At 38.0% G+C, this 26,844-nt stretch overlaps 1 protein-coding gene across 2 annotated transcripts in view; it reads right to left on the bottom strand.

Moving 5' to 3' along the window:
- The window catches only part of RELN (reelin), a 472,813-nt gene that overhangs the window by 66,836 nt on the left and 379,133 nt on the right, over nucleotides 1-26,844 (bottom strand). For both annotated transcript variants that reach the window (XM_008592225.1, XM_008592230.1), the window contains exons 29-41: nucleotides 22,828-22,985; nucleotides 21,385-21,592; nucleotides 20,130-20,206; nucleotides 14,332-14,490; nucleotides 13,954-14,142; nucleotides 13,134-13,407; nucleotides 10,537-10,677; nucleotides 10,253-10,430; nucleotides 6,899-6,983; nucleotides 5,882-6,064; nucleotides 3,100-3,271; nucleotides 2,895-2,997; nucleotides 523-752 (exon numbers count right to left, since the gene is read on the bottom strand). In XM_008592225.1, the coding sequence (XP_008590447.1) occupies nucleotides 523-752; nucleotides 2,895-2,997; nucleotides 3,100-3,271; nucleotides 5,882-6,064; nucleotides 6,899-6,983; nucleotides 10,253-10,430; nucleotides 10,537-10,677; nucleotides 13,134-13,407; nucleotides 13,954-14,142; nucleotides 14,332-14,490; nucleotides 20,130-20,206; nucleotides 21,385-21,592; nucleotides 22,828-22,985 (2,157 nt within the window). The remainder of the gene's footprint in view (nucleotides 1-522; nucleotides 753-2,894; nucleotides 2,998-3,099; nucleotides 3,272-5,881; nucleotides 6,065-6,898; nucleotides 6,984-10,252; nucleotides 10,431-10,536; nucleotides 10,678-13,133; nucleotides 13,408-13,953; nucleotides 14,143-14,331; nucleotides 14,491-20,129; nucleotides 20,207-21,384; nucleotides 21,593-22,827; nucleotides 22,986-26,844) is intronic.

The raw sequence follows: 26,844 nt of genomic DNA, 5'->3' as shown, positions 1-26,844 counted from the left end.
TCATTTCTATTAGGGTCCAAGTCCTTTATCTCCAAATAGCTTTTCAACAGAAAAAGTCAAATACGCATAACCAGAATGCTGAGAGAGGTTGCAAAAGTAGAAATGCCTGGGGGAAAAGTGCTAATAATTTTTTTTTATGAGACACCAGGAATATTCTGTGGGTGCCCCTCCTCCACACATGCCCTCTCCCTGCATGAAAGATATAGGTAAGTGTTTGAAAATCATAAAATTCTAACTGAATGTATATGTGAGGTGGGGGTCAGCAGGGGGCAGGGTAACAACATTAGGGGAAAACCATATTTCTGTTGCTTCCTAATTGATCTAATGAAGACCTACTCTAATAAGCCCCTCTACGGGCTGCAGTCCACAGTGTGCTTATAAAATCTACCTTCAAACTATAAGTTAGTAGTTATGACAGCTTAGTGTCCTATGTTTTAAATATCTATTGATCTGCTTCAAGCAAGAACTGAGGAAGAAACGTCAGATGAGAAACAGATGCGGTGCCAAGCAGCAGATCCTCACCCGCAAAGGTGCAGCTTCCCAAAGGGCACGACCTCCCTCCTCCAACCCTGGGTGGTCCCTGCGTAGTAGGTGCTGCCCGGATGGTGCTCGGTGGAGCACAAGGAGCTGACGTGGCTGCTGCTGTGATAGCAGAGGGGGAGTAGCAGGTGCCAGGTCGCCCCAAAGTCCCTTGAAAATTCCAGTCTGACTGGATCAGCAGATGAGCTATCCGTCGAGCATCCAACATTGATCTTGGGGAAGAAGGAAAAAATGATACAAATTACCTCAGAGCAACAAGCCTTGAAATGATTCACCACTTCATTATTTTCTAGAGTCCATTTTCCTAGGAATTGCCTTGCTGAAATATTTAACACTATAAAACTCTGTTTTGCCTAACTGAGTAATATCATATATTACCTTTACATTATAATTTTTCATAAAGAATCTCAAATGGCCTCATGAAAAATTTATTTTCCCTCCTCTTATTAAAAAACCGAGAAGTGGGTAAAGCAGAGGCTGGGCCAATTCCAAATTTTACCTTCGGCCAACTTTCATAGCCAAGCCAAGCAAACGGTAATGAAAAGACCGTTTCCCTAATCTGCACTGTTAGGTCTTTTCCCAGTCTGCTGGGTAGGAACACCTTCTATTTTCCTTTGTATGACAGCTTCCAAAAATCCCAAGGTTTTGTACATGGACAATCTTCAACACATATTCAATATCTAAACAAGACAGAATACTATCATTGTCACTCTTTCCCTGGCACAGGAAAAGACTTTTTAAAAAAATTATATATATTTAAAGTGTACAACATACTGTTTTGATATAATATACATAGTAAAATGATTAGTACACTTAAGGAAATTAACCTACCTATCACCTTCCATAGTTACCTTGTGTGTGTGTGTGTGTTAAGAGCACCTAAAATCTACTCTCTTAGCAAATTTTCAGTATATGATACTATATTATTAATTGTAGTCCTCAGGTTGTACATTAGATCTCCAGACTTACTCATCCTATATAACTGCAAGTCTGTATCCTTCGACCTATGTCTCCCCATTTCCTCCCCCTCCATGCCCCTGGTAACCATTATTCTACTCTCTGTTTCTATGTTCTACTCTCTGTTTTCTTTTTAACTATTAGGGAAACAACCACTCCATTCCCTTTTCCTGATTTAAAGTGCATTAAACTAAAACTGAGTTACATAAATGCATGTGATTCTTTCTATCCCCCTTCCAACTGGGATTAGCATTTTCTTACTGTCATGCCATCAGAGCAACCAGTTATTTATATATATACACGTATATATCTATACGAGGGTATTTCAAAAAGTTTGCAGAAAAATACAATTAAAAGATAATGCGAATCTTTCCATGTATGTCTTGAAAACTCCTTGTCTATATATGTGTGTGTGTGTGGGGGGGGGAATTTACTCCTTTTACCTTCTCATGACATTTGATAAACTTTTCAACTATAGGCACTTGTTTCTACATAAATCCTTCTGATAACAGAATTCTTAAAATGGCCAAAGGTGCAACCTTTTATTAGCATTTAAAGTATAAAATAAAATAAGAAAATAAAACAGAAATTTTAAAATAGATACAGAATAATTTCTCCACCAGCCATCATTTGGTCTCTGACTTTTGAGATCACAAGAAACAACTCCGATGTAGAGGATGCAGACAAGTTAGTCTAAAACAAATATTCAAAATTGTGTTGGTACAATTAGGCACTATTTTAAGTAAGTCTGCTGATTGGTTGGTACAGACCTCAGCTATGAAACAAGTTTCTTCAAAAGTTAATACTCTTGAACATGGCATAATGTACCTTTAGTTCTGCTTATTTTTTCAAAGTTCTTGAAATATGTAAGGGTTTTTGTGTTAATTATTAATTTGCTCTTGAAAAATAAAGGAGTGTATAAATATTAATAAAATACACAGAACAAATATGTTTGAAATTATAGAAATAGTGTAGTATTATCTTATCTGTAAAATTCATGATACCATGATAAATATTATATAAATGTGCTGGCATGGTTACATTGACCTGGGTCCTAAGAAATTTTAAGTTTCACATAAAAACTGTAAAAATAACAATACTAGAATAGTACAATTCTTTTCATTTTTATAATGTTTAAAATAATTTATTTTGATAACTTCCCATTGTAGAAGGTGGGGAAACTATGGCATAACTATAGGACAAAAAAATCAGAAATAAACCTTACTATGACTATTAGTTCTGCTAATAAAAGTTAACTATGATGTCAAAACCTCTGATGTCTTTGCACAAAAATGGGAAGTCATAATGCATGAAATTTATCTGAGATTTTCCTCCTCTTCCCTAGGTTTTCTTCAAGATAAAATTTAAAGCATTTCTAATAGAACAAAGCCAAGTACCTCAAATTGTATGATGGTGTTCTCATTCACATTTAGGTCACGGGTGGTAATGGAATGCTCACCGACTTCATTTGAAACAAACACCATGGCTGAGTCTTCCTCACTGTAGTGCAAGAAAACAACAAGGAATCCATTTAGGCAAAAAATTAATCATGATTTGTATAGAGCAGTTGTTTTATTTTTAGCTTCTCAGTCAAGTACTTACGGTGCTCCCTTTGAAGAATATGGGCAATAAAGACCAATGTTACCACCAGGATAGAAAAGCCAATTGTCTTCTCTGGGCCCAAAATCAAATGTATCCAGAAGCATCACAGGGTTGTTTAAATTATTTCCATCAATAATGAAGTCATCAACAATCCAGATTTCTTCTTTCTTACCTAAGGCATTTTTGAATAAAGCAAGTTTTTCCAAGGATGAAAATGAGATGGACATTTTTCTTATTGGAAGGACAGAAGGAACTCATTAGCAACAGGTTAAACATATGCCTTCTAGACAAAAAACACACACTATGTAACAGCATATTTACAGTGAAAAAAGTGTGAAAAATATTAAGCTTGCAACCATATTAAATTGACATAGCAGGGGACTGCCTCACTAATTTTAGAAAGCTAGGACAAACAGCTTGTGAGAGCATGCCGTCCTGATTACAGTGGTGCTATGAACCCTTTCCTGGCAAGAGTGGGCTTTGAGTTGTGTTTTAGTGGTTTAGGGGTATTTGTAAGATGTCTGGTCTGTGAAGGTAGGCTGTCAGTCAGTGGACTTAGAACCGAGGGACACTAACTAGTCTATTCAAGGAGCAACTCACGACCTTTTAGGGCCAACCCATGACTTCTTAGCCCCATGCTTTAATCAGGCTGACGGATCACGGCCATTAAAATTTATATATAACTGTATTTAATTGTTTTCTTAATTTAACACAGAAGAAAAATAGTCTATGATATGTAATTCTTAATTTCTTTTTCTTAAGGCTTTTCAAACTTTCTACATTTATTTGAAGGTTCATGGAAATATATAGAAAACTAGTGAAACCACTCCTTAGAGTGTCACAGGATTTGATTCAACAACTTAGGTCAGGTGTTTAAGGAAAATATTACAGAGTAGATAAGAAATACAACCCCTGCCAGTTAGACGGGCCATCACTGAAAAGACCAAGAATAACAAATACTGGCAATGATGTGGGGAAAGGGGAATTTTTCTACGTTGTTGGTGGAACTGTAAATTAGCACAACCATTATGGAAAACAGTATGGAGTTTCCTCAAAAATTACAAATAGAACTACCACATGATCCAGCAATTCCATTACTGGGTATATACCCAAAGGAATGAAATCATCATGTCAAAGGGATACCTGCACTCCAATGTTCATTGCAGCTCTATTTACAATAGCCAAAATAAGGAATCAACCTAAGTGTCCTTCAGCAGATGACTGGATAAGGAAAATGTGGTATATATACAGAATGGAATACTACTCAGCCATCAAAAAGAATGAAATTGTCCCATTTGCAGCAACATGGATGAGTTTGGAGAAAATTATGTTAAGTGAAATAAGCCAGACAAGGAAAGAGAAATACCACATGTTCTCACTCATAATTGGGTGCTAAGAAGGAAGGAAGGAAGGAAGGAAGAAAGGAATGAAGGAAGGAAGGAAAGAAGAGTCACAACAATACATTGAACTTTCAGAAGGAGAGAACAAACCTAAGGATACTAGAGACGAGGAGAGGAAGGGAGGGGGGTTGGGGTGTGACAGGTGGGGTAAAGCGCATAAAGAAAAAAAAATCATAATTTATAATAGTGGATTTACTAATAATAAATAATAAAAGTTGAAAAGAAAAATACAAAACCCAGGCTGCCTTTTGGAAAGCACTGCTTGGACTGAACTTGAATCTATGTGATAAGACCATGCCAAGCATGAATATCAAGATTTCCCCAGGATGCTTCTTCACTGATTTCTACTTTTAGTACAGTTCTTACAAATATAAAAAAGGATCTGTAAACAGAATCCTGTAGAAATAACTTGACACTTTACACGAAATCACATGTCTCTATTTCTCTCTAATCCTATCATTGCTCTAATTCTTGTAGCTTTCTTTCCCTTTCCTGTTTTGGAAGTGGTTGGTAAAAACAATGAAAAAAACCAAGTAAGCATTAGAAACACAACATAAAGACAACAATCCTCTGAATTGTGAATCTGGCTACATTTCTTTTTTGGACTTTTATTTGGTGATTATGTAATATATATGTATATTTTGTACACAATAAGTTAGATTTTTAATTTTTTTTTCTTATTAGTTATAAAGGAAAGGTTAAATTTGAGAGATGGAAGTGCATTTTTAAAATTCATTTCTATGTTACCTCTGAGAAGAATCTGCTTAATATGGTATCTTAGGGCTTATTTAGGTGATTAAATGCATGTTTTAGTAAAGTCTGGTCCTTTATAATCAACAGTTAATAGAAATATAGGAAGCAATAAAACATTTCAAATTTGTAGAATCATTTTCTGTAACCATTTGAAAATGCTATTAAATTATATATTCACTTTAAGTCATCACTGAAGCGAGTGTATGTGATAAGAATATTTTATCCAAGGGACTATCTGCTTTGGTCTAGTCCCTCTCATTTTGTCACGGCATTTTGCCCTAATGTTGTTCTGTCTCACTAATGAAATGCCACACTCAGAAGAACTACGTATTCCTACACGAATTCAACAAAAATGTAGTTAAAATTGATAAGTGCCTAATGGTAACGCTGAATTATTTTTTAAAGAATCCCAGCTCTCTATATATCATCAAGAGAATTTACTAATAAAATATGAAGAGATGATAAAGATATATAAATACTCATTGAGACTTTTCAAAAGTGAAGCATTTAAAATGTGTGCTATGAACGCTAAACCACTCAGTTGACAAGCACTTTCTCCACACCTTAGAAACAAAAACGTTAACATGCCACTGTCAGTTTCGATCATAGGAGAACACATGCATTTTTACCGTTATTGTAAGGTTGCCAGAGTCTGAATCTTGTAGCGTTGGTTTGGGCAGTGTACGGCAAGGGAACATTAATGAAAAGTATATTGGTTGTCTGAGGGAAGTAAAATTCATCCATCAAGTGCCACGTAATTCCTCCATTGACAGAGAATTGTAATAGAATAGAGTGAGATCTCTCTGGGGTTCCTAGGAAGAAGGTAACACAGGTATAAGATGTATTGAGATAAAAATTGGGAAATAGTATGTTCTTGGCCTATTCCTTCAGCATTGATGCATAAGCCGATTTATATTTACAGAGAGGCTTTATATATAGTCCACATGCTTCAGAGGCAACTTAAAGTAATGATAGGTTGGGCTTTCTGTATGAATATATTTCAAAACACACACCAAATCTTGGATTTTCACACAATAATACCTCCCTTTCTCTCTCATATACGCACACACACCTTTCTGTATTTAGGAAACATTACATCAAAAAATTCTGATTTCTACAGCCATCACAATTTTGCAAAGGGTCAAATTTAAATATCAGGATACAAACAAACAAAAAATACTTGAAAATTTATTATACCCAGAATGATGTTATTTTTCAAGAAAATTAGTTAATATGAAAAGTCAGAATAACAAAGAGTAGGCTTTTTTAAAAATTTGGTTCAGATCTGTAAAAGAAAATTCAAAAAAATTTTTTTCAAAATTTTTATCTTAAAAATCCTTTACTTTAAAATTCTTATAGCCAGAATGCAGTTGTGGAAAGACTCAGACATAATGATAAATTTAACTACAATAGAACTAGTAATGATCACTACAGCTATATGAAATTATTTAAAATCAGTAGTTATCCTTATATGAAGCTGAACTTATATTAAAGAAAAACATTTATGTATGCAAATTTACATTAGCTCTTCCATATAACAAAATATATGGGTCTTAAATCTATTATTTCTCTGTGGAGGAGAAATTGTGCATGGGAGAATTTTCCTGAAGGAAAAGAATGAATTCATAACCATAGAAGTGGCTTACCTTTTGCTATAAATCTAAGTGAAAACTGGACATACATAGTATTGGTACAATCCAGATCTCTTGAAATAAGCATCCTTAGTCCTTCCTGAAAACAAAAATCATAGGTGTTAAGCAGCCTCATTTCATTTGAAAAATTATTTTCCTTTGATTTTGTACACCTAACTTGTATTAGCTAAGTAATAGATACATATCATGATCAAAAAAGCAATATTTTGTCCAGTTTAAAAAGGAAAATTGAATGATCCTTGTTCCCTCTCTCTTAATGGCCTTCATTTCCTGTGCCTGAATAAGTGCATTGACTTAAGTCTAAGTCATACTTTGCTGTGACTTTTATAAAAAGCAGTGCAAAATTGATAGCATTACATAGCTACAGGCCTTTTAAAAACAGCCTCCTTTGATCACAGCATGTTGTGAGAGGAGTAATGAGGAAGCAGATGGAAAATGTGCCAAGTGCTCCTGCTGAGAACCGGGCACTAATAGGTAACTTTTTCAGGGTTCCAAGGAGTCTTAGGAACTTACTTCTCCCTTGCTCACTCTGACAGCCCCGGGAGGCTCTCATTCAGGCTGACACAACAATACCTCCCAGTTGGTCAAGTTAAATAAGGCATAAGTAAGGTAAGTCACCACGCCTAGGCTGTAACCATTCATGCAGAGAAGCCAAGGAAAGAGGAAAGAGATCACATCAGCTTTAGTAATTTTTTCTGCTAATTAACTATTTCTGGTTGCCTGGGACTGACAGCTTGAAAGGTTGTTTTCTTCCTGTGTATATAGGATTGCAGTGACAGCCAGTAAAATAGTATGCAAATGTCCTAAGGTCCAAACAGGCCTTTTAGCTTCTCGGCTCAATGAAGTGACTCCAGGGGTGTCCAGCTGTGTGATACTGAATGGACACTGTCACCTGATTTCTTAACTGTCGACTAACACACACCAAATGCAATTTTAACTAGAAAGTGCAAATTTTTCCTCTTCTTCTTAACATTTATTATACATCACATTCCTCAATAGCTGAAAAATTTTAAATAGAGCTAATTTCACAATAGCAACCATATATTGAGTGCCTACAACATGCTGGGTTCTAAAACACAAACACTACTCACTCAGCACTCCTAAGAGTATGGTATTATTATTCTTACATTGCAGATAAGGAAAGCGACAATCAGAGAGGGGTTAGTAACTCGCTCAAGAACACACAGTTTATAAATGGTGATAGTAGGATTTTAACTCAGATATGTCAGATTCTGAAACTTATCCTCTATCCTTTATAAGATATCACTGCTTTGTTTATTAAACCATCTTTTGTTTTTGGGAGAAAAAATCCAGATAATATTACATTTAGAATTTGAGAATTATTTGATATTATAATGAAAAAGCAACTGCATTTACTTCCATCTCCTAACTTCACAAAGCATAGATTCACACTTCCAGAACTGAAGGTTGCTATGTAAAAGTCTTGTATTTCCAGTCTTTGTTTTTCTTTTATGCCTGATAATTCACTGTCTTGCTCAGTCCATGAACCCTAATCAATGCCTAGTCATCTTGGCTCAGTTTCTTCACCCCCTCCCTTATACACTTACAAGCATAAAGCCTTGGATTCTTTAATAGCTTGGTGCCGTGTGGAGGGGGAGGTTTAGAGGAAAAGTGGCTTCCTCAGCTTATCATGAAAAAGTTTTGAGGTGAATAGTTGATAGATTCAGCTAATAAACATCCCTTGCTTACATAAAGATAAAGGAATATGATTACTCTTCCCCTTTGACTATGGAATGTAAGTATAAACCTGTTCCCACGGGCAAGCACAAGTCATCTGTGCAAGGGACCCATTTTACACTGGATTTCATGCATTAATTTTTTTGAAAATGGGCATGATGTATAATCCGAAAGTATCTTTCTTTCATATTTGCAATATTTGTTTATAGGTTAGCATTTGATATTGATATTTATGTGGCAGAACCGTCAAGCCCTGTTGACACATCTATTTTAGTTCATACAGATAGGCTTCTTTTCTCATTCTTTTTCCAGATTCAGTGATCCATTTGTGCTAAATGTGAGGAGTTCTTAGCAACCAACAAGCTATTTTAATAGCTGATGGTACTCCTGAATCTATAAACATTAAAAAGAGACTATCATTTCCTTCTTCATGAAAGAATGCCTTTCTAGGTCAAACTGCAACCTACTGAATGGCACACGCTGAGCCCCTCCACATCTTGCAGTGCTGATAGATAATATGCCTAACATATATAATGCCTGGCTGCTCTTGCATTTGGATGGCTAAAGGGAAAATATGACTATGTGTCTTTCTCATTTATAGATACAAGGACCAAGTTAATTCTACTGCTTCAAAATGTATCAGGTAAAGAACTTTAAATCATGAAAAGTTACAGGGCTTCTGCTTTTGGGTCTTGTCAACTACTTCAAATGGATCAGAAGTGAGCTAGTTGTAATGACAGCTAAAGCCTTAGATAAGACTATAGTGAAAAAACCCCCCGAACCAGAAGTTTCCACTCTGAAATGTCCTACCTCAATTTCTTCAGTCTCTCCAAACTCTTAGAGACTTGTAAATCTCTTAGGCCCCTAAGGATTTTTTTTTTCTCATTCAAAACTTGAGAAGAATTTGGATCCAAACAAGGAAGAAAACTGGCATTTATTAACTATAATTGAAAAAAGTTCTAGGGTGTCTAATTTTCTAAGTGTTAGGTGTTAATCATTAAGGTTGTATAGAAACCCATGCAGATTTTTGTCAAAGATTTCATTTGCACACCTAGATTAGTCAATTTCCTCATGCTGAGAGAGACAGGATGTAGCATGTATTCACATATGAAGATGTGCCAACGTAGTGCAGAGTTTCACACAATTGCTTAACATCTCTCTAACTAGACATCTAGGTTAAAATACAAAAATATACGAATAATGTTTGAGAGTGATATTTAATTTGACTTAAATGCTTGGTTTTCTTAAAGTCACAAATGATTCTTTTGGCAGGAAGAAAAAAAAAGGATGGAAAAATCAAAGACCTTTCATAAAATCACTTTTTAAATATTGCAAATTAAATATTTAACAACATAAAATGCTACATTCTAGAATCTAGATTCTAAAAATGGTACATGCATAAATTTTTATATATAATTCCAGCAGAAAGTAAGAAAGCTCTGATCACCAAAACCGAGGAAATATTTTATGCCCAAGTGATCATAAAAAATGATTTTACCAAATGGAAGAGGAAACATGGTTTGGGCTAGAAGAAATAACTATGTATAAAACAATACATCACCTGAACAGACGCAGAAATGCATTTTTGTGGAGCAGTGAGTGAAGAAGGGAATGTTAGTAGTAGGACAGAGAAATAGAAACTTATCTGACCCCTTTGAAAATGAGAGACGTTCCAGATTTGATGGTTTCACCATTCAGATTCCCCCTCTCTGCACCATACACTTCAGGCCAAAGGTCAGGATGTAAGTTCCCATTGAAATCATCCTTAAGAATTGAGGGCAGAGGAACAACAGGAACACAGTAGGGCCCACCAAAGCCCCGGTCACATCTAAGGAAAAAATGAGTGGAGAAAAGGCATTATTTGTCATGCATTCAACAAGCCATTTTCATCTTTCTGTCGCAAAGAAAGAAACTGCCAGTTTTTTTTAACTTACACACAGCGTCCAGCATCACAAATCCCTCGTCCTGAGCACATCCAAGGGCACCCTGTGGCCAGCACGACATTATCAATAGCCCAGGAATCAGCCCCCACAGAGTAGTTGGCCTGAATCCATCTGAACCGGGTCCTGGGAGAACTAACCAAAGAAAACACATCATTGGCTTGAAAAGCAACCTTGAGAGCATGAGGACATTAATTTTAGTTCCCTTTTCCCTTTAAAGTGCCCTTCTCTGGGGTCCAGTTCCTTATTCTTTGACACTATTTTATTATGAAGTAATAGATGCTGTTTCCTCTTGACCCATAAACTGGAGAGTAGAAAACATGCTATTTAAATAATTCGCCATTCTTTCATACAAGATTCTACAAACATGCGTGAGATGGAAAAGTTATCTTGAACTATCAATTATTCTGTTTTTGAAATACATGCAGAATTTTAGTTTTTGCTTTCAGGTTTTTACTGCCATTCAGTACTGAAAAGAGACTAAAGATGATAAGATGAGGAAAAGCTAAAATCTTACAAAGTTCTGGCAGTGAGGTCCCTATTCTATGTCCCTAAATGGTTTCTGCGAGTAAATGGTAGCCTTTCATGCCTCTGCCCTCTATTTCGGTTCTTGAGGTTCTGGTTCTCTAAAGCTGAAGACTACACTAATGTGATACATTCCCATATTTTCTATCATATTTGAAATCTGTTGTTTGGACTATACTGGGTCAGAAGACCGCTTTAACTAGACATAGATGCAGCCTTACCAAACAACAATAGTCTCCCATTCAGGAACAGAGTGCATAGCAGAAGTTTGTTAGTTTTTTGGAATGAGGCATCTACCTGAGGTAGAATTTCAGCTGCACCATTTCACATAACAATTGTTTCTCCTACACAAGTCCTCCTTCAATGAAGCATAGCTGTCAGTGTGGAAGCTTTAAAATGGAAATCTAACCATGTGACCACTCTGCCTAACAGCCTTCAGTGGTTCTCCACTGAACATGCACTGTCAAGGCCAATACTTGAGACGACATACACGGTCCCTCCATCATCTACCCTCTTCCCCGGCTCCAGCTTGTCTTTCCCTATTTCTTGCCTCACAGTTTTATTCTGGCAACACCGAATCCTTGAATTTCTCCATCGTCTCATGAGTTCTTGGGGGTCCAGGATCTCATTTTGGCTTACAGCAGCACAAATGTGCTCCCACACCTGCCTTCTTTGGATAAGGCCAACTCACTTAGACTCGGCTGAGACATCAGCTCTTCCAGGAAGCTCCTTCCAATTACCCCAAGCCGAGTTAGGTAGCATCCTTCAGTGTTTCAGTAATATCCCTGAGTATTACCTCTGTTATCATTTTATATCATCAACAGCTGCTTAAATGTCTGTTATCCTAGATAATATATATCTGGGTACTGGCATCATATTCATTTAGTTTTAGAGTGCTTAAAACACAATAGATAGCCAATAAATATTTATTGAATAAAAAAATGAATAAATGAGCCAGAAGCAAGCACTGTTTAATTCCCTGGGGTCTTCAGGAAACTATTTCAGGCTAATTACTAAAATGCTCTGGTTTCCTGCAATTTTTTCCTGCCATTTGGTTGTGCATCTCTGAATCAGAACTGAACCAGAAAACCAGAAACCACTGTAAGTATTTAACACAGAGAGAATTTAATAGAAGGAATTGGATGCATAGTTAGTGGCAGAGTTGAGAAGTCAATAGAGGCTGTGAGGCAGGAAGCCACTACAAGTCCAAGGATGGAAGGAAAGGGAGGAGACATTGTTGCCACAGCTCAGAGGACAGGGTCACATGGAGGGCTATCTCGGGAGAGCTGGAGCCATAGAAGTTGGCCAAGATGCACTTGGGTAGAAAAGAAGGGGGAGGAACACCCTGATTTATCCCTTATTTCCACCCTCCAATATCTTTGCCAGCGTTAGTGACTGTCTAAACCTTTCAGGAAGGCAGCAGATGTAGTAGGCTGGGAAATGCAGCCTGCAGAAGCCAACTTCCCTGCAGTTCAGAACAGGGCACAGGAAGGAAGAGGCAGTCCTAGGATGGCACAGTCTCTAACCAGTCACCACAGTACACATTGGTACCTAGAAAGATCCTCAAATTATCCAAATGCCTAAGCCACAAAAGTGGGAGCCTGCTCTAAGTCAATACAACACTTGAATAGGACCTGAAATGCTGGGAAGGGAAAGAGATGCAAAATGATATGAGCATTCCAAAGACACCAACCTTTTATTAGTACTGCGGTACTGAGATTAGAAACAAAACAAAACAAACAGAACACTAAGGGTATTCTGCTATATGTGATCACTCTGGTTTATGGGAAGAGACATATTTTTACAACAATTTAAAAACCAAATCTGGTGGGCAGCATCCATGTTGCTAAAGAACAGAAAAGTTCAGCCTTGTGAAACTTTTGGAACTCTCTAGCCACATTTAAAAACTGCAGCCCAAAGCACCTTGTACTTTTTTTCCTTCCTGGCACATTCCATGCATAATTATTATGAAAGAGCAATAAAATCCCCAAGTGGAATCACAATTATTTTCAAATTTGGTGACAGAAACCTAAAGTTTTGACATGTAGCCAAATGACAATTCTCACATGGTGGAGAGTGGAAGGTAGACAGTGATCCGCTTCCAATTCTGGAATCTTTCCGAGGTGTAAATTGAACTTTCTGTGTAGTGCAGACAGCCGATGGTTGGGGGAACACACTCTTCGGTGACAAGATGCCAGTCTCTGCCATTGTTCAGAGAATACTGGAGCTGTACACTGTGGGAGTCACTGAAGGGCTTGCTACAGCCCATGCTCATTTCAAACTGCAAGAAGGTAGATGCTGACACGTGAAAATCCCAGGTCTCAGCATAACGAGGTTTTCCTACAAAAATAAATAAATAAATGAATGAATAAAAGCTTAATGGTAGCATAGAATTGTGCTCTTTTCTTATTCGGTGTTTATGCTTGTCGTCAACATTTTCAATAGCAAACAAAAATCATGGCTTTGACTTTTCTTTTCATATTTACTGTTTTTATTTGGTTATCATAGTCTTGTAAATATGGAAGGCTGCTCACTTGAAAGACTTTACAATCTTGAGAAGGGCTAATACAGAGTTTTAAGTCAGTAATTCTGCAAATTATGAAACATAGGAATGCCTTCATACAGGCATTTTTTTGCTTTGCTTTTAAGAAACCTTAATATCTTTATCCTAGCATATCCTTGCTTCATGAAAGGCAATTCCAACAAAAACTGAGTCATGGGGCTCACCAAGCTATATTAGAGGACAACTCTTTTTTCCCCAGTGGCCTCCCTCAGCACAGGCAGTGTGGCACACAGTTTTGCATTAGAGAATTTCCTTTTGAGTTTTAGTTAATTTAGTCCTCCAGATAATCAAATATTCTCCCTTTATTTGGTGATAATATATACCTATGTTTTCAGTGAATATCAGAGCAGTATCCATCGAGAGACAATCAATATCAACTTGACCTCCTTGGATTCGATACCAGTTGGCTTGCAAATCTATAGAGCCATCAAATTTGTCTTGAAATCCAGTTTGAGAGCTGTCATTCATTCCTATAAGGACATCATCCAAAGCCCACTGGGCTGAATGCTTCCCTGCAATCAGAGGAATAAAGGCAGTTAGAGAAGCTTCATTACATCGCAATATGAATACCTTTATGAGAGTGATTTTAAATCAAATTGTCTAGAAATTGACAGTAAATTAAGAAACACACAATACAAGGTGAATATGGATGCTGTATGATCTAAAGGCCACCAAGAAAGTTGGTGTGAGCAGTAACTTACCATGTTGAGGCTGCCACCATCGAAAAGCCGTTGCAGGTGTCTTTGCCTCCCGTGGCAGGTCAATGGAAATGATCTGTGGTTCCAGGAACGACATGAAGTCCAACTCTCGAAGCAAATGCCAGAATATCCCATTGTCATTTGAATACTGAACAACGAGCCCTGAGTTAAAAGACATAAATCCAGTTACTTGGACAGCTTTCCTAGAGGCAAGGAACAGTATTTTATAAATGGCAAAACTGCAACTCCAAATTGTGTCTCATAGAGTGAGGGCACATTCGTCTAACTTCCAGGCAATGAATTAGTGGACCTGAAGGCTCATCAATTTCTTGACAGTTTCTAATGCATGGACTCTTAGGAAATGGAGGAAAAAAATACATAAGCTCTTTTAAAGACCATTCAGCTTTGTATGAGTGATGAGCACGTTGGAAAGGGGAACATAAAAATCCGCTCCAGATCATGTATTTGAATTTTAGATTCTGTCCTGAACATTACAAACTCTCATATCATTATTATATACTCAGAAGAAATATCTCAACCTCCGTGGCACAAAATTAAGTTGTACTCTTTGCTGCCAAAGCACTAGGCACTAGCACTGCCCAGTCTGAATTTCTACTAAGGAGAGAAAGTTCCTTTTACTGACCTTGGTCAGTTAAGCCTGAGTGAAGCCAAATTATTAAATGGCAAAGCAGAAAAACTCACTCCTCTCCAATGTTTTACTTTCTTTTATCTGTGTCACCTTTTCCTCCCTTTACTTACCTCATTCTTTCATGCCCCCTACCTGTCCCTAGGGTGATATGATCCAGCAAACTGCATATTAAAGTGTAAGGGACCTCATGTGGTAAGCCTGCCACATCCCCCAGAAACACTTTTATTTTAAAAGAGGACACAGGGAAAAGGGTAATATTGAATGCAAAGAAACAAATAGCTAAGGATAAAATTGTGGGACTGTAATATATATATTTATATAAACTAGGTATAAATCAGTGCCCGTCTTAGGAACAAGATTGTACAGTCTTAGAAACAGCTTATATATGTGTGTGTGTGTGTGTGTGTGTGTGTGTATTCACACACTCTTGTATTTACAAGGATACTTTCAAAAATTCATGGAAAAATGGAATTAAAAGATAATATGACTCTTTCCATGAACTTTTTGAAGACCTTTCACGTGTTTGTGTGTGTGTGTGTGTGTGTGTGTATAACTAGGTGTATGTATATATATAGGTATGTATGCATGTATGTTTGTTTTGGAGGAAGGGGACAGAGGGATAGAGGGTGTCTATCTAATTGCCTATTTCATAATTGATTCTAAGGCTGACACTGCATATTCAGTATTAGGACTGGAAATACTGAACTGCTTTCTGAGTATTCACAGAAATTATGCTCAGGAAAGTTATATTTGTTACATTTGTTTTATTATATTCTAACTCTCTTGGAAAATTAAATCACTTATGGTATATACAACTTTTACATTTCCCCATTATTGACTGACTAGAACTTCTCAATCCCTGTACCACATTTGATATGCAAGAGCTTACTAAAATAAAGTTTCAAGAAATATTAAAATAAAATATAGAGCTAAAAGAAAGCTGTTTAAGGCTAATAAGTATCACATAGAATTATTGTCTCCACATCTGAGGAGGGGCAATGCCAGGAACAATAATGATGGATATGCTAAAAATTAATTTAATTCAGGAGAATTAAATCCGTCATATTTAAAATAGAAGAACTCATCAAACTGAATGAGAGGATAAAAGTAGCTGAAAGGGCAGGAGCTCTTTGGGAGGCAGCATGCTGTCCACAGGTGTAGGTTGTGGAGTTCGAGCTCCAGGTGGTTGAAATTAGACCCTCATTTGGGGAAGGGAAAGAGACACCAAAGTTTATGAAGAAAATTGAAGCTAAACCATTTCTAGTCTTCATTTTCATCAAGTTGAGGAGTGTCTGGCAAAAGCTCTAGTCTCCAACCCTTGATGTTTGATCAAAATATGTCTTATTGGCTTTATAGTGTGATGTTGAATCATGGCTGAGGGTGCAAACATTTCAAAGTTTAAGTTTTTCTTGTGGTGATTAATTTGTGTTAATATGGTTTACATTTATTAAGATATGAGAGAGAGAGAAAGAGGGAGAAAGAGAGAGAAGTTATTTAGATAGTTATCTGGTGCTGACTATTCAGAAGGTGGATTATAGTACTAGAAATGAAGCATCGTGAGAGTAAAATCTCACGGGCTCATCCTTTCTAGTGTCTTCTACTGAAAGTATGGTTCAGACCAGCAATTTCACACCTTGGAAGAGGCCCTACTTGTGATAGTTTTAAACATATGTCCACATATTCTATGGCGCCCCTCCTTCAAAAAGTAGAGCCTAATTCTCCTTCCTTTGAATTTGGATGGCCTTACTAACTTGCTTCTAATGAATAGAATATGGTGGAGGCTGGCTCAGTTGGTTAGAGCATTGTGCTAACAACACCAAGGTCTGGGGTTTGATCCCTGTGCCAGCCAGTCAACCCAAAAAAGAAAATGGTAGGAGATACGGTGTGTGACTTCTGAGACTGGGTCATACAAGGCATTGCATTTCTTCCTTGCTCTCTCTCGGATCTCTTGCTCTGGAGAAAGTCAGCCTGCGTGTGGTAAGGATACTTGAGCAGCCCATGGACAGGTCTACATAGTGAGAAACTGTAGCTTCTTGCCAATAGCCCTGAAGGAGAGCCATCCTGGAAACAGTCCAGCCCTCGTTAAGTCTTCCAGACCACCCATCCTGGCCTTTGTCTTGACTGCAACCTCAGGAGATATCCGGAGCCAGAACCATTCAGCTAAGCTGCTCTCAAATTCCTGACTTACAGAAACTGTTAGATAACAAATGCTTGTTGTTTTATGCCACTCAGTTTTGGAATAATTTGTTATGTAGCATACCAACACCCCAGTCCTCCTAAACTGCAATTTGCATTTTAACAAGTCTTCAGGTGTACATTAAAATATGAGAAGCATGGCTCAGAAGGTACGTATTCCACTTGGTTTCTGCATATTGCCTTTCCTCATTAGCTTTTTCAGGAATGTCACATTTACCTTCAAGCAGCAAAAAGGTCTGCAGAGATGAGGGCTCCAATTCCAAAGGACAATGAAGACATGCCTCCCAGGTTAGTATGGGAGAGTGGAGGGATGCAGGAAAGGGAAACAGCAATGTCTATATCCTATCACTTGCTGAACCTCATTAGCTGTGTCATCTGACACACCACACATCATAATAAACCAAGCCCTCTGAGCTCATCTACCGAATGTTTAAAGCATGTAAGACATTTCTTTTTAAACTTTAACTCCATCTGCGTTATGCCCAGTCTTACTGAAAATAGCCTTATTTTGATTTTAATTCCAAATATGTAAATTGATGCTTCAGCTTGAGTAAGTAAAGATTCTTTGCTTTCATCACTGAAGAGATTTGTTCAAGGATTTAGGCCGATTTACATTTTAACAACCAGTTTTCAATAAAAGCCTGAGAAATATGCCTGTGGGATGTGAATCACATGGCCAACACTGAGTTTAAGAAAACGGCTCAAGATTAGTTGAGAAAAAGTTGCTTGTTCCTAAAGGGATCCTAAGGGGAACTGGCCCCACAGGACAGACAGCAGCACTTGAATCAGAAGTTGAGTATAGAGCAGAGCCTCAAATGTAGAATAAGCAGATGCTTCCTAGTGTGTTCAGGGCTTTTTTGTTTTTTGGCTTATACACAAATAGGGACACGGATTTGTAATTTTCAGAAGAGTCATGCACACAAACTTCCTTTAGATTTCTGTTTATTAAATGTCACTTCCTCAGTGAGCCCACACCTAGACCATTCTACCTACATCAGCATCCCCCTCCCCCGCATAAGTTTACTTTCCATCTCAACAGCTTATTTGTTTCTGTCTGGCCCTTATAATCTAACATTTTCTTGCTTATTTCTTTTCTTTATTGTTTATTATCTGACTCCTCTCACTAGAATACAAATTCCCTTAAGGGCAGGAATTTAACCATAAAGGGGTCATTAGTGCCACACGGATCTTTCCCCTCTCTCTATTTTTCACTTGGACATTTTCTGGTATCTTTCTCCTCTAGCGCATAGTAGTCTTGTGCTTCTTGTCCCCTATATCACGCTCTTTCCCTCTGCCACGTGGCTGGTAACATCCAGAATCTACCCTGCAGCTTCTTCGTTATCCTGAGTGCTGAGAGGAGGATCTCAGACTACCCATGAAGAAAGTGTAGCATAGGGAGAAATCATTTTTTGTTTTAACCCACTGATATCTAGAGGGTCATTTGTTATTGCACCATAACCTAGCTCACCAAGACTCACTGTCTTTTGGTCACATTGTATCTGCAGCATCTAAAACAGCATCTGGCTTAGGATGAATTCTTAATAAATGTTTGTCGAAGAGACTAAGGAATGCAAAATGGTCTGTAAAAGTTTCTAGACTGCTGTTCCCTGCATAGATGATCTGGATAATTACTAGACTGAGATAGTCAGAAAAAGTCATTAAAGGGCCGGCCCGGTGGCGCACTGGAGAGTGCACCGCTTGGGAGTGTGGCGGCGCTCCCGCTGAGGGTTCGGATCCCATGTGGAGACTGGTTCCCGCTCACTGGCTGAGCGCGGTGCGGACGCAACACCGAGGGTTGCGATCCCGTTGCCGGTCCCCGGTACGGGCGCGACACCGAGGGTTGCAATCCCGTTACCGGTCAGTAAAAAAGACAAAAAGGAAAAAAAAAAAAAAAAAAAGAAAAAGTCATTAAAGCCTTCAGTTAGTGATGATATGGCCAAGGAAATTAAGAGCTGATGAGCACTCAGTAGCTCTAACGACTAACAGGCACTGTTTAAGCCTGAGATAATACCTGAGATCATAACAAACTTAGAAGCTGCAATACTCTTCACATGCTGTTTCTGAGACCAAGGTTTGGATGAGAACCCATCTGAGAAGCCCATTGGTTTTGTGCTAGAAACCAACTCACATTCAGGGTCCCTTAAGGAATTCCATCGTACCTGCAGAGCTCCTTGAGGCCACCTATGATTCAAGCTTTTTGCATTTCTTTCAGAACTGGGTCATTTGAAGCAGAAGATGGTATTGGGTGCCTAGGAAGGGTGGAGTTCAGGGCAAGGAGAGAAGTAGTATGGATGATGGTGGAGGCATAAATTCTGGAGCCAGCGTGAGTGGTTTGAATCCCTGACCCATTCACTAACTGCACGCTTGTGGGCAAGTTACTTGACTTCTCTGTGCCTCAGCTTCTACCTCAGCAAAATAGGACTAATAATAGTACCTATGGCAAATGGTATGATGGAGATAAAATCAATTAATACCAGTAAAACACTTATAACAGTGCCTTGTATATAATAGGTGCTCAGTAAAAGTTAACATTTATTATTGCCAAGAACTGCTTGGTAATAGCAAACATGTAATAAGATGTTTACGGGCAGAAGTAGAGTTTGACCTGCATTTAGAAACATCCTATGCAAACAAGTTTCTAGCCTCCATGATGAATATAAAAGTTTCTGCTATTTTTTTCCCCTCTCTCTGTGGAATAAAGGAATAGAGTTCCCTAAAATAAATGCCCTTTGATCTTGCCTACACCCAAAGCAGACATTACATTTTCCAGGCTTAAGGATCTGCATGAGAAGTCTTAGGGAGTACAGCTTCACGCAGCCACCCATTCCATGAAGAACTAAAGAGAGGAAATGATTCAGGGGAATGTATCACTTTGCAAAATCCTGGCCAAGCTTTGGGAGAAAAGGACAAATTTGCCAATAGTAGTTGTAATTTCTGCAAAACTATAGAAACTTACCTTCATTTCTAGCTCTTGGTTTGATGCAGGTAATACCTGAAGTTTTGCTTCCGATTTGTATATAAAACTGAACAAGTCTGGGAAAAAAAATTTCAGTTTACTTACAAATAGGTGAGTTCAGAAGAGCTTTAACTCTTTGCATTTTGACACATTAGAAAAAACTCTTATAATTCTTAAGTACTACTTTTAAATACAAAGGGCATATGACAAGCCGAGACTACACAGAATTTAGAAAGTTAATTCTGTAACCATATAGAAAATGTTAATTAATATGATGATTCATTTTATTTTTTAATTATGATCTAAACATAGGAAACAGTTTAACCCCACTTCACTGTGACAGTCTGATATAATTTAGTGGAATTACTGAAATGGGAATTCCTTCATTCCAGATAATACCATCTTTGGAAACTCAACATGAAGCATCTAGCATTAAGAAGTTGAATGCTATATTTGTTTAGGAGCAGATAATTGCCTGTCTACTACTGAGTTAGATTCAGTTGGCTAAATTTTATGAACTGACATTCACTGAGTGTGATGTAAATTATGCCTCAGTGTACGGTAACTGACAGAGAATGCCTACTTGACAGGCACAACTCTCAGAGAGGGATGCAGAAGGAAAGGAAAGAGATTGAAAGCAGAAAAATATGATACAGAACTCGAGATTTTAGTGAGGATAAGGTCCAAAAGTTTTAAGTGTTTTTTCCATTTCCTTTCTTCCAAATCTCAAATAATTTAATCTAATTAAAAGAGCACAGTTTTATTTTAGGTGTGCTACTATTTCATGATTTTTTTTTTAAAAAACAGTTCTTTGTCTTACCAGTAGGTGTCAGTGTAGGTATTTTCAATTTCTTGGCCACCTATTTCTTGGGCAGTTTTCAATAAGTGAATACAAATAAACTTAGATAAATGAGGATGCATCACTTTCGGACATAGAATTTAAAGATGGAAAAATTTTGGTTCACACAGCACACCTTAAGAATAACACCAAATAGTTTTCATGATAACACAGAACTTTAGAAAAGCAAGCTGACGTACACTGGACATAGAGGCCTTGGTGATGACTGTACATTGATGAATGAATTGCGTGTGATTTTACTATTGAGCTAAAGTCCTGCTTCATTTTTACATTCAAAATCTATATTCAGAAACATCATCATACAAACTCTCAATAACAGAACAGAGTGTTTTAGGTTAGATCAGGTGGTGTGGTAAGTACCATGTTCATGGAGAAGTGTACCAATGATCTACTTACCTGATACTCCTGGTGTCCAGGGGGACAGTCCTTGCTTCTCTTTTCCCAGGGCCATTGAAGTAGAGAGATTTGCCATCATTAAGTGTTCCACAGCCAGTTCCAACCTGGCCACCAGTTATCTTGTACCACAGAGGGCTGAGTTTCCCTTCAAACCTGTCGAACATCTCACTGTGATCAGGGATATTTGAAACACAGGTTCCTTGTGCAGCTTCAGAGAAAAGAAATACATAGGAGAGATGCTTTGTTGGGATCACTAAACATTAGAAGGTATATTAAACACACGGGCAAAGGAAGCATTTCCACAGATATTAGGGGAAAGAAGCTACATGAAAATCTGTGTCTTACAAACGTCTCTCTGAAAGACAGCCATCACTACCCTCATCAAAAACACTATTCTAACTCTGTAGTTTTTTATTTTTTAATAAAGAGAAACATCGGGAAACATGCATTTCTATAGTTCTTGCAACTCAAAGGATTTGCATAACTGGGAATTAGATTTTGTCCATGAGAAAATTTGCTCATGTTTTTGTCTTTCTTTTGGAGGATAAATAAGGAGAGTGGGCCCCAGATTTCAAAAACCACCCTTGAAACTGACAGAGCTCTCCACAGAAGGCCTGCACCAGCACGTGTTTGTCTTTGGTCACGCACCAGAGGACGGCCAGAGCTCTGAAATGCTGGAATGGAGCCTTTTGAAGATGTCTCCCAAAAAAATTCAAAAAAGATTTTGAAGCTTATAATATTTTCTCCAATTTTACTCTTTAATCTCAGCTCTCTTTTCATTTTTGCTTTTAGCAATATCCAAAGGTGACTGTGGTCAGAAAATACTTTTTTTGTAAAGTTTGCTTTTGGCAGTCTTGGATTTATCATTTCATAAGTTGCATTTTTACTTTAAGCGTATAAAATTACATTTCTTATAAATGCAATGTAAAGAGCTCAGGGAGACCCTGCAGCGAAGTGGTTAAGAGCTTGGGTTTGGGTTTTAGAGAATGATTGTCAGCGTTTGAAGCCCAGCTCCAGCAACTTCTAGGTGTATGACCTTGGGAGAGTTGTTCAACCTGTCTGTGCCTCAGTTCACTCAAATGTAAACAGGGTTTACAGTACTGTGGCACAGGATTATTGTTAGAATTAAGTGAGATTAAATAAAAAGTACTAATTTTAGTGCCTGGGCATGACGCAGTGCCTCAGCCAATGTTAATTATTATTGCTATTAATAATAAACACATCCTCTTTAGGCAGTGAAATTTGTGTTATGTTTTCCTCCACGCGTAGCTCAAAACTACAAAATATCTTAACACCTCATATGCCTGGGTGCGAATTCCTATAATTTTTAGACTTAAAAAAGATAAACTCAGAATCTATTTCTTTAAATGAATAACATAAGATATAGTAACCAGAGATGAACATTTTACAAACAAACCATCAGACACATATATTCAGCCTTACCAGTGTATCCCAGATCACAGAAACACACTCCTGAAATGCAGTCCCCATGGCCACTGCAGTAACTGGGACAAGGTTCAGATATGTACACTCCATCTAAACCAAAGGGAGGTACGTTTTTCTGTGAGTTGCTCTCCTGGATCCATCGGAATCTTGTCTTGCTGTTGGGAAAAATAATACATCTGTTTTCTTGCACCAACATCTCATACCAAAGCACTGGAATACAGAAAGGTTCAGAAAAACTCAATCGAGATTTAATATTTATTTGAAAGTTATGCCTGCTTGATTGCACACTTAACTTTCATAAGTTGTCTCTCTCAGATCTTCCTCAAAACTTCTTGATTTCTTCTTCAGCATAAATGTTTCAATAATGGAAGCATATCAAGGACAGAAGACTTGATGGCCAAAAACATATCATAGGTTTTTACTTGCATATTTTCCCACACCATGCTCTTTTAGTAATAAATAAAAACCAGAAAGATATTCCTTCCTTTCCATAGCTAATATCTCACCTTCACATCATACTCATTTTATGGATATTTTTAGAAGAGGCTATTTGGGAACTTTTGAAACCATTAAATAGAATGTTCTTTGTTAGGTCATATAAGGAGATTCTGGCTATTTGCCATTGACATGATTCAGGTAGGGAAGAGTTAAGCCGGTACTGATATCTCTATTCCCACCTGTGCCTTCCTCTCCTTCCTTTTCATTTCTCATCTTCAAATTTTTAAGACACTTATTCTATGAATTGTTAGCCACCAGCTGGGCTGACGTTGAACACCAGTAATGGCCAATGAGCAAAAGAGGGACCTGGTCCCAGTGTTTCAAAACCCTGGAACACCAGTGGCTGGGTTGCTGCCCAGTCCTCCCAGAATAATAGATTTGAAGCAGCCAAATGAAAAAACATGTCCCAGCTACTTTCCCATCCTTTTAACACATCTTTTTTCTTTTCAAATATATGGAAACACACACACATCTATAATTTCATACTGGGAAAATGCCTCTTCCTTCTCAGTTCTACTAAAAATCAAAGGAGGAAGACATATTAGGATATCTAGATTCCCAATTTATTTTGCTGCCAATATTTACAGAGTTTCGAGTGAGTACAGTTGCTTACTTAATGCGAATAAAGAATGTTGAAGATTGATATAGATGGTCAGGGATAACTTGACAGTAGTCAAAGACAGCTCCTTCTCCCCTCCATCACTGTGAAAATAACATGGCAGTAGGAGAATGCATTTATTTTTGGCTCTTCAAATAGCTTTGGAAACTTGGCAATGATGAACCTTAACCTTGGTGCCTTTTTCTACATTATTTTAAGTTACCTACTCTTGGCAAACTTGCAAAATGTAACTGACAATGTCTACAAGGTCTAAAAGTTTTCAGCAATTAATCACCTATTAATGCAAGCCTCAGCTTCAATGTGTTAAGAGGAAGGTGAACACATAAGAGTATTTCCTATGGAGCTAATTCAAAATATATTGTTCTTATTTTTTAAGGCAAAAGAGAATTGAACTCAGGAAGGTTATAAAAACAAAGCAAAGCAAAACAAAACAAAACAAAACAAAACAAAATCCCCAAAATAAAACACAGTTGTTCTAGTGTCACGGACCTTGGGAAAATTTCTTCCATTGGAGTTCTCACATTATTCAGCCTGTGAAGATGTTTTTCCTATCAAAGGTAGTAAATGGAATTGACGAACATCAGCATTTGCCAATTACTCTTAAGAAAAATGTGAAGGCCTTTATGCCCCTTCCAAAAGGTAGACTGCATATCTATGACAAATGAGGAAAACACCGATTCCCTGATACAAGTACTCTTGGATAAGGAGTCACGCTTGCCTCTTCTTTCAACATTTCTATAACAGAACCCAGAGACACATGGATCCACAACTCCTGCTGTATGGAGAGTAATAAAACAGAAGGAACAACTTCTTTTTCTCACCACAAGCTCTCCCATGTAGAACAATGATTTCTTGCTAAATAGCATTGAATTTATTTTGGAAAATACATAAAAAAGAAAGGTGTCTTCATTGTGGTTAATCACTTTATTCTTCATTCAACATCACTTCATTCACCCAACACTTAGCAAGCACCTAACAACCTCCCAGGCACGGTGCTGGGCCGGGCATACCGTCGGGAGCAAACCCTAGACATGGTTCCTGCCTTCGTGTGGCCCACAGTTAAGTGAGGAGACATCCTTAATCAAGCACCTGCTCTAATAAATATTCACGTGTAGCTTTGCTAACCAGCATTATGAAGGACATAGAGCTAGGAGAGCATGTCATGAAGGTCTTTGACTTGATAGTTACGAAGATCTGGGAAGCCTTCAGAGGAAGCGATGACTCAGGAGAAAGAAAAATTATGTAATCTGACATAATTTTACCAGAAATAAACCATAATGTGGCTTTATTATTCAAATCATTCAATAACCACCCCCTTAGCCCCGTCTTGCATGTTCCAGGTAAGAAAGAAGAAGAAGATAAGGCTCTATCTTTCTGTTCCCTTCTCAAATTTTCATCTTTGTTTGGAGGATGCCTGAGTGCCCAGGAGAATCAATTTCTCCAACTCACCCTTCCACCACCACACAATTCAGAAAGACACTGCATCTGCCTTTCTAACTAGGAAGTTTCCTGCACACCTGCTTGTCCTGTGCAGAGGCGCATGGGTGATGGGTGGTAGTGGTGACATTCTGTAGAATACTAAGCAACTGTGTTTCTAGCCCTGCCCAGAGACACACACTTTTTTTTTGCATTCTGCATAAGAAACCTAGAGCAGGTTGTGTGGCATAAGGTCAGGATGGGGATGGCTCTGAGAGTCAGGAGAGACATACCAGCATATATTTACCACCACTAATGTCTCTCCTCTGTAGGCCAGAACAGGTGAATTAATACGAGCATAAACTGTTCCTTCGAGAAAATCAGCTTAGAATTATTTCTGAAAGAGTAGTGTTCTAGTAACTATTATAAGCATGTTGCCTTATGGCAAAATAGCTCTAAATTGTAACAATTTTAACACTTAGAATTTTCAGCTTTCCCACACTGCATTTGGAGATATTTGAGTTTAACATATTGCAGAAGGAACAACAACAGCTCATTTACTTGGGGTAAAGTAGAAACATATTTACTGTTCGTTAGTAGAGGGCTCTTCATCACAAATGCCATCAACCAGCAGGCTGGATGGTATCCAAATTAACCAGGAAGCTGCATTCTAATGGGGAAGATTCCTTCTTCCAAAAGCTGGGATCCAAGAAAATATTGAAACATTGGGAACCTCAAAATATTGGCTCACTTTGTGTTGCTAAGGACAACCTTCTCTCACTTCTCATACTGGGTTATTCCTCCCCGCATCAACTAACTGCAGTTTCAGATTCAGCTGTATATTATCAGGCTCTGGGGAAATCAAACCAGATTTGTGTTCTTTGGCTTCTGATTATATTGTCTATTTTTATAGTGATGTCTTCCTGCGCCCTGAAATTCTAGTCATGCAGCAAAGATGTAACCACCTGCTGTTCCCCAGCTTCATGGCATGCTACACCTATCTATTTAGAAGTGACGTGGTTGGGCCACGGTTTCAGAAAAGCATTTGGGAGGAAGGCAGCGGTGGAGGTGAGGAGCTCAAGGCTGCACTGTGACATGCACAGCCTGAGGAGGGCAGGACGCAGAAGGAGGTGCCCATCTTACTGTGAACACAGATACATTTTATGGAAAAGGAAAGATGTCTTAGAGGGTGAAGCCTAGAGAACAGAACCAAGAGATGAGAAAAACAATGGATTAGGGAACCACTACCAGGGAGCAGAACTGCTATGATCAATGAAACTTTCTTGTCCTGGACATCGCTCTTGGAAGAGGGAGCCCTGGTAACCAGTCTCTTGTTGGCTTTCAGAATTCCCAAGGGCTAGTGATGGCTATGTGCTTCCCATTCCTTCCTTTTTTTTCTTTCCTTCCTTCCTTCCTTCCTTCCTTCCTTCCTTCCTTCCTTCCTTCCTTCCTTCCTTCCTTCCTTCCTTCCTTCCTTCCTT

This window comes from Galeopterus variegatus, unplaced genomic scaffold (genome assembly GCF_000696425.1).
Source record: "Galeopterus variegatus unplaced genomic scaffold, G_variegatus-3.0.2 Scaffold153, whole genome shotgun sequence".
Taxonomy (NCBI): Eukaryota; Metazoa; Chordata; class Mammalia; order Dermoptera; family Cynocephalidae; genus Galeopterus; species Galeopterus variegatus.
The sequence above is the reverse complement of the archived record's forward strand: the minus strand, read 5'-3'. Positions and strand labels throughout refer to the sequence as shown.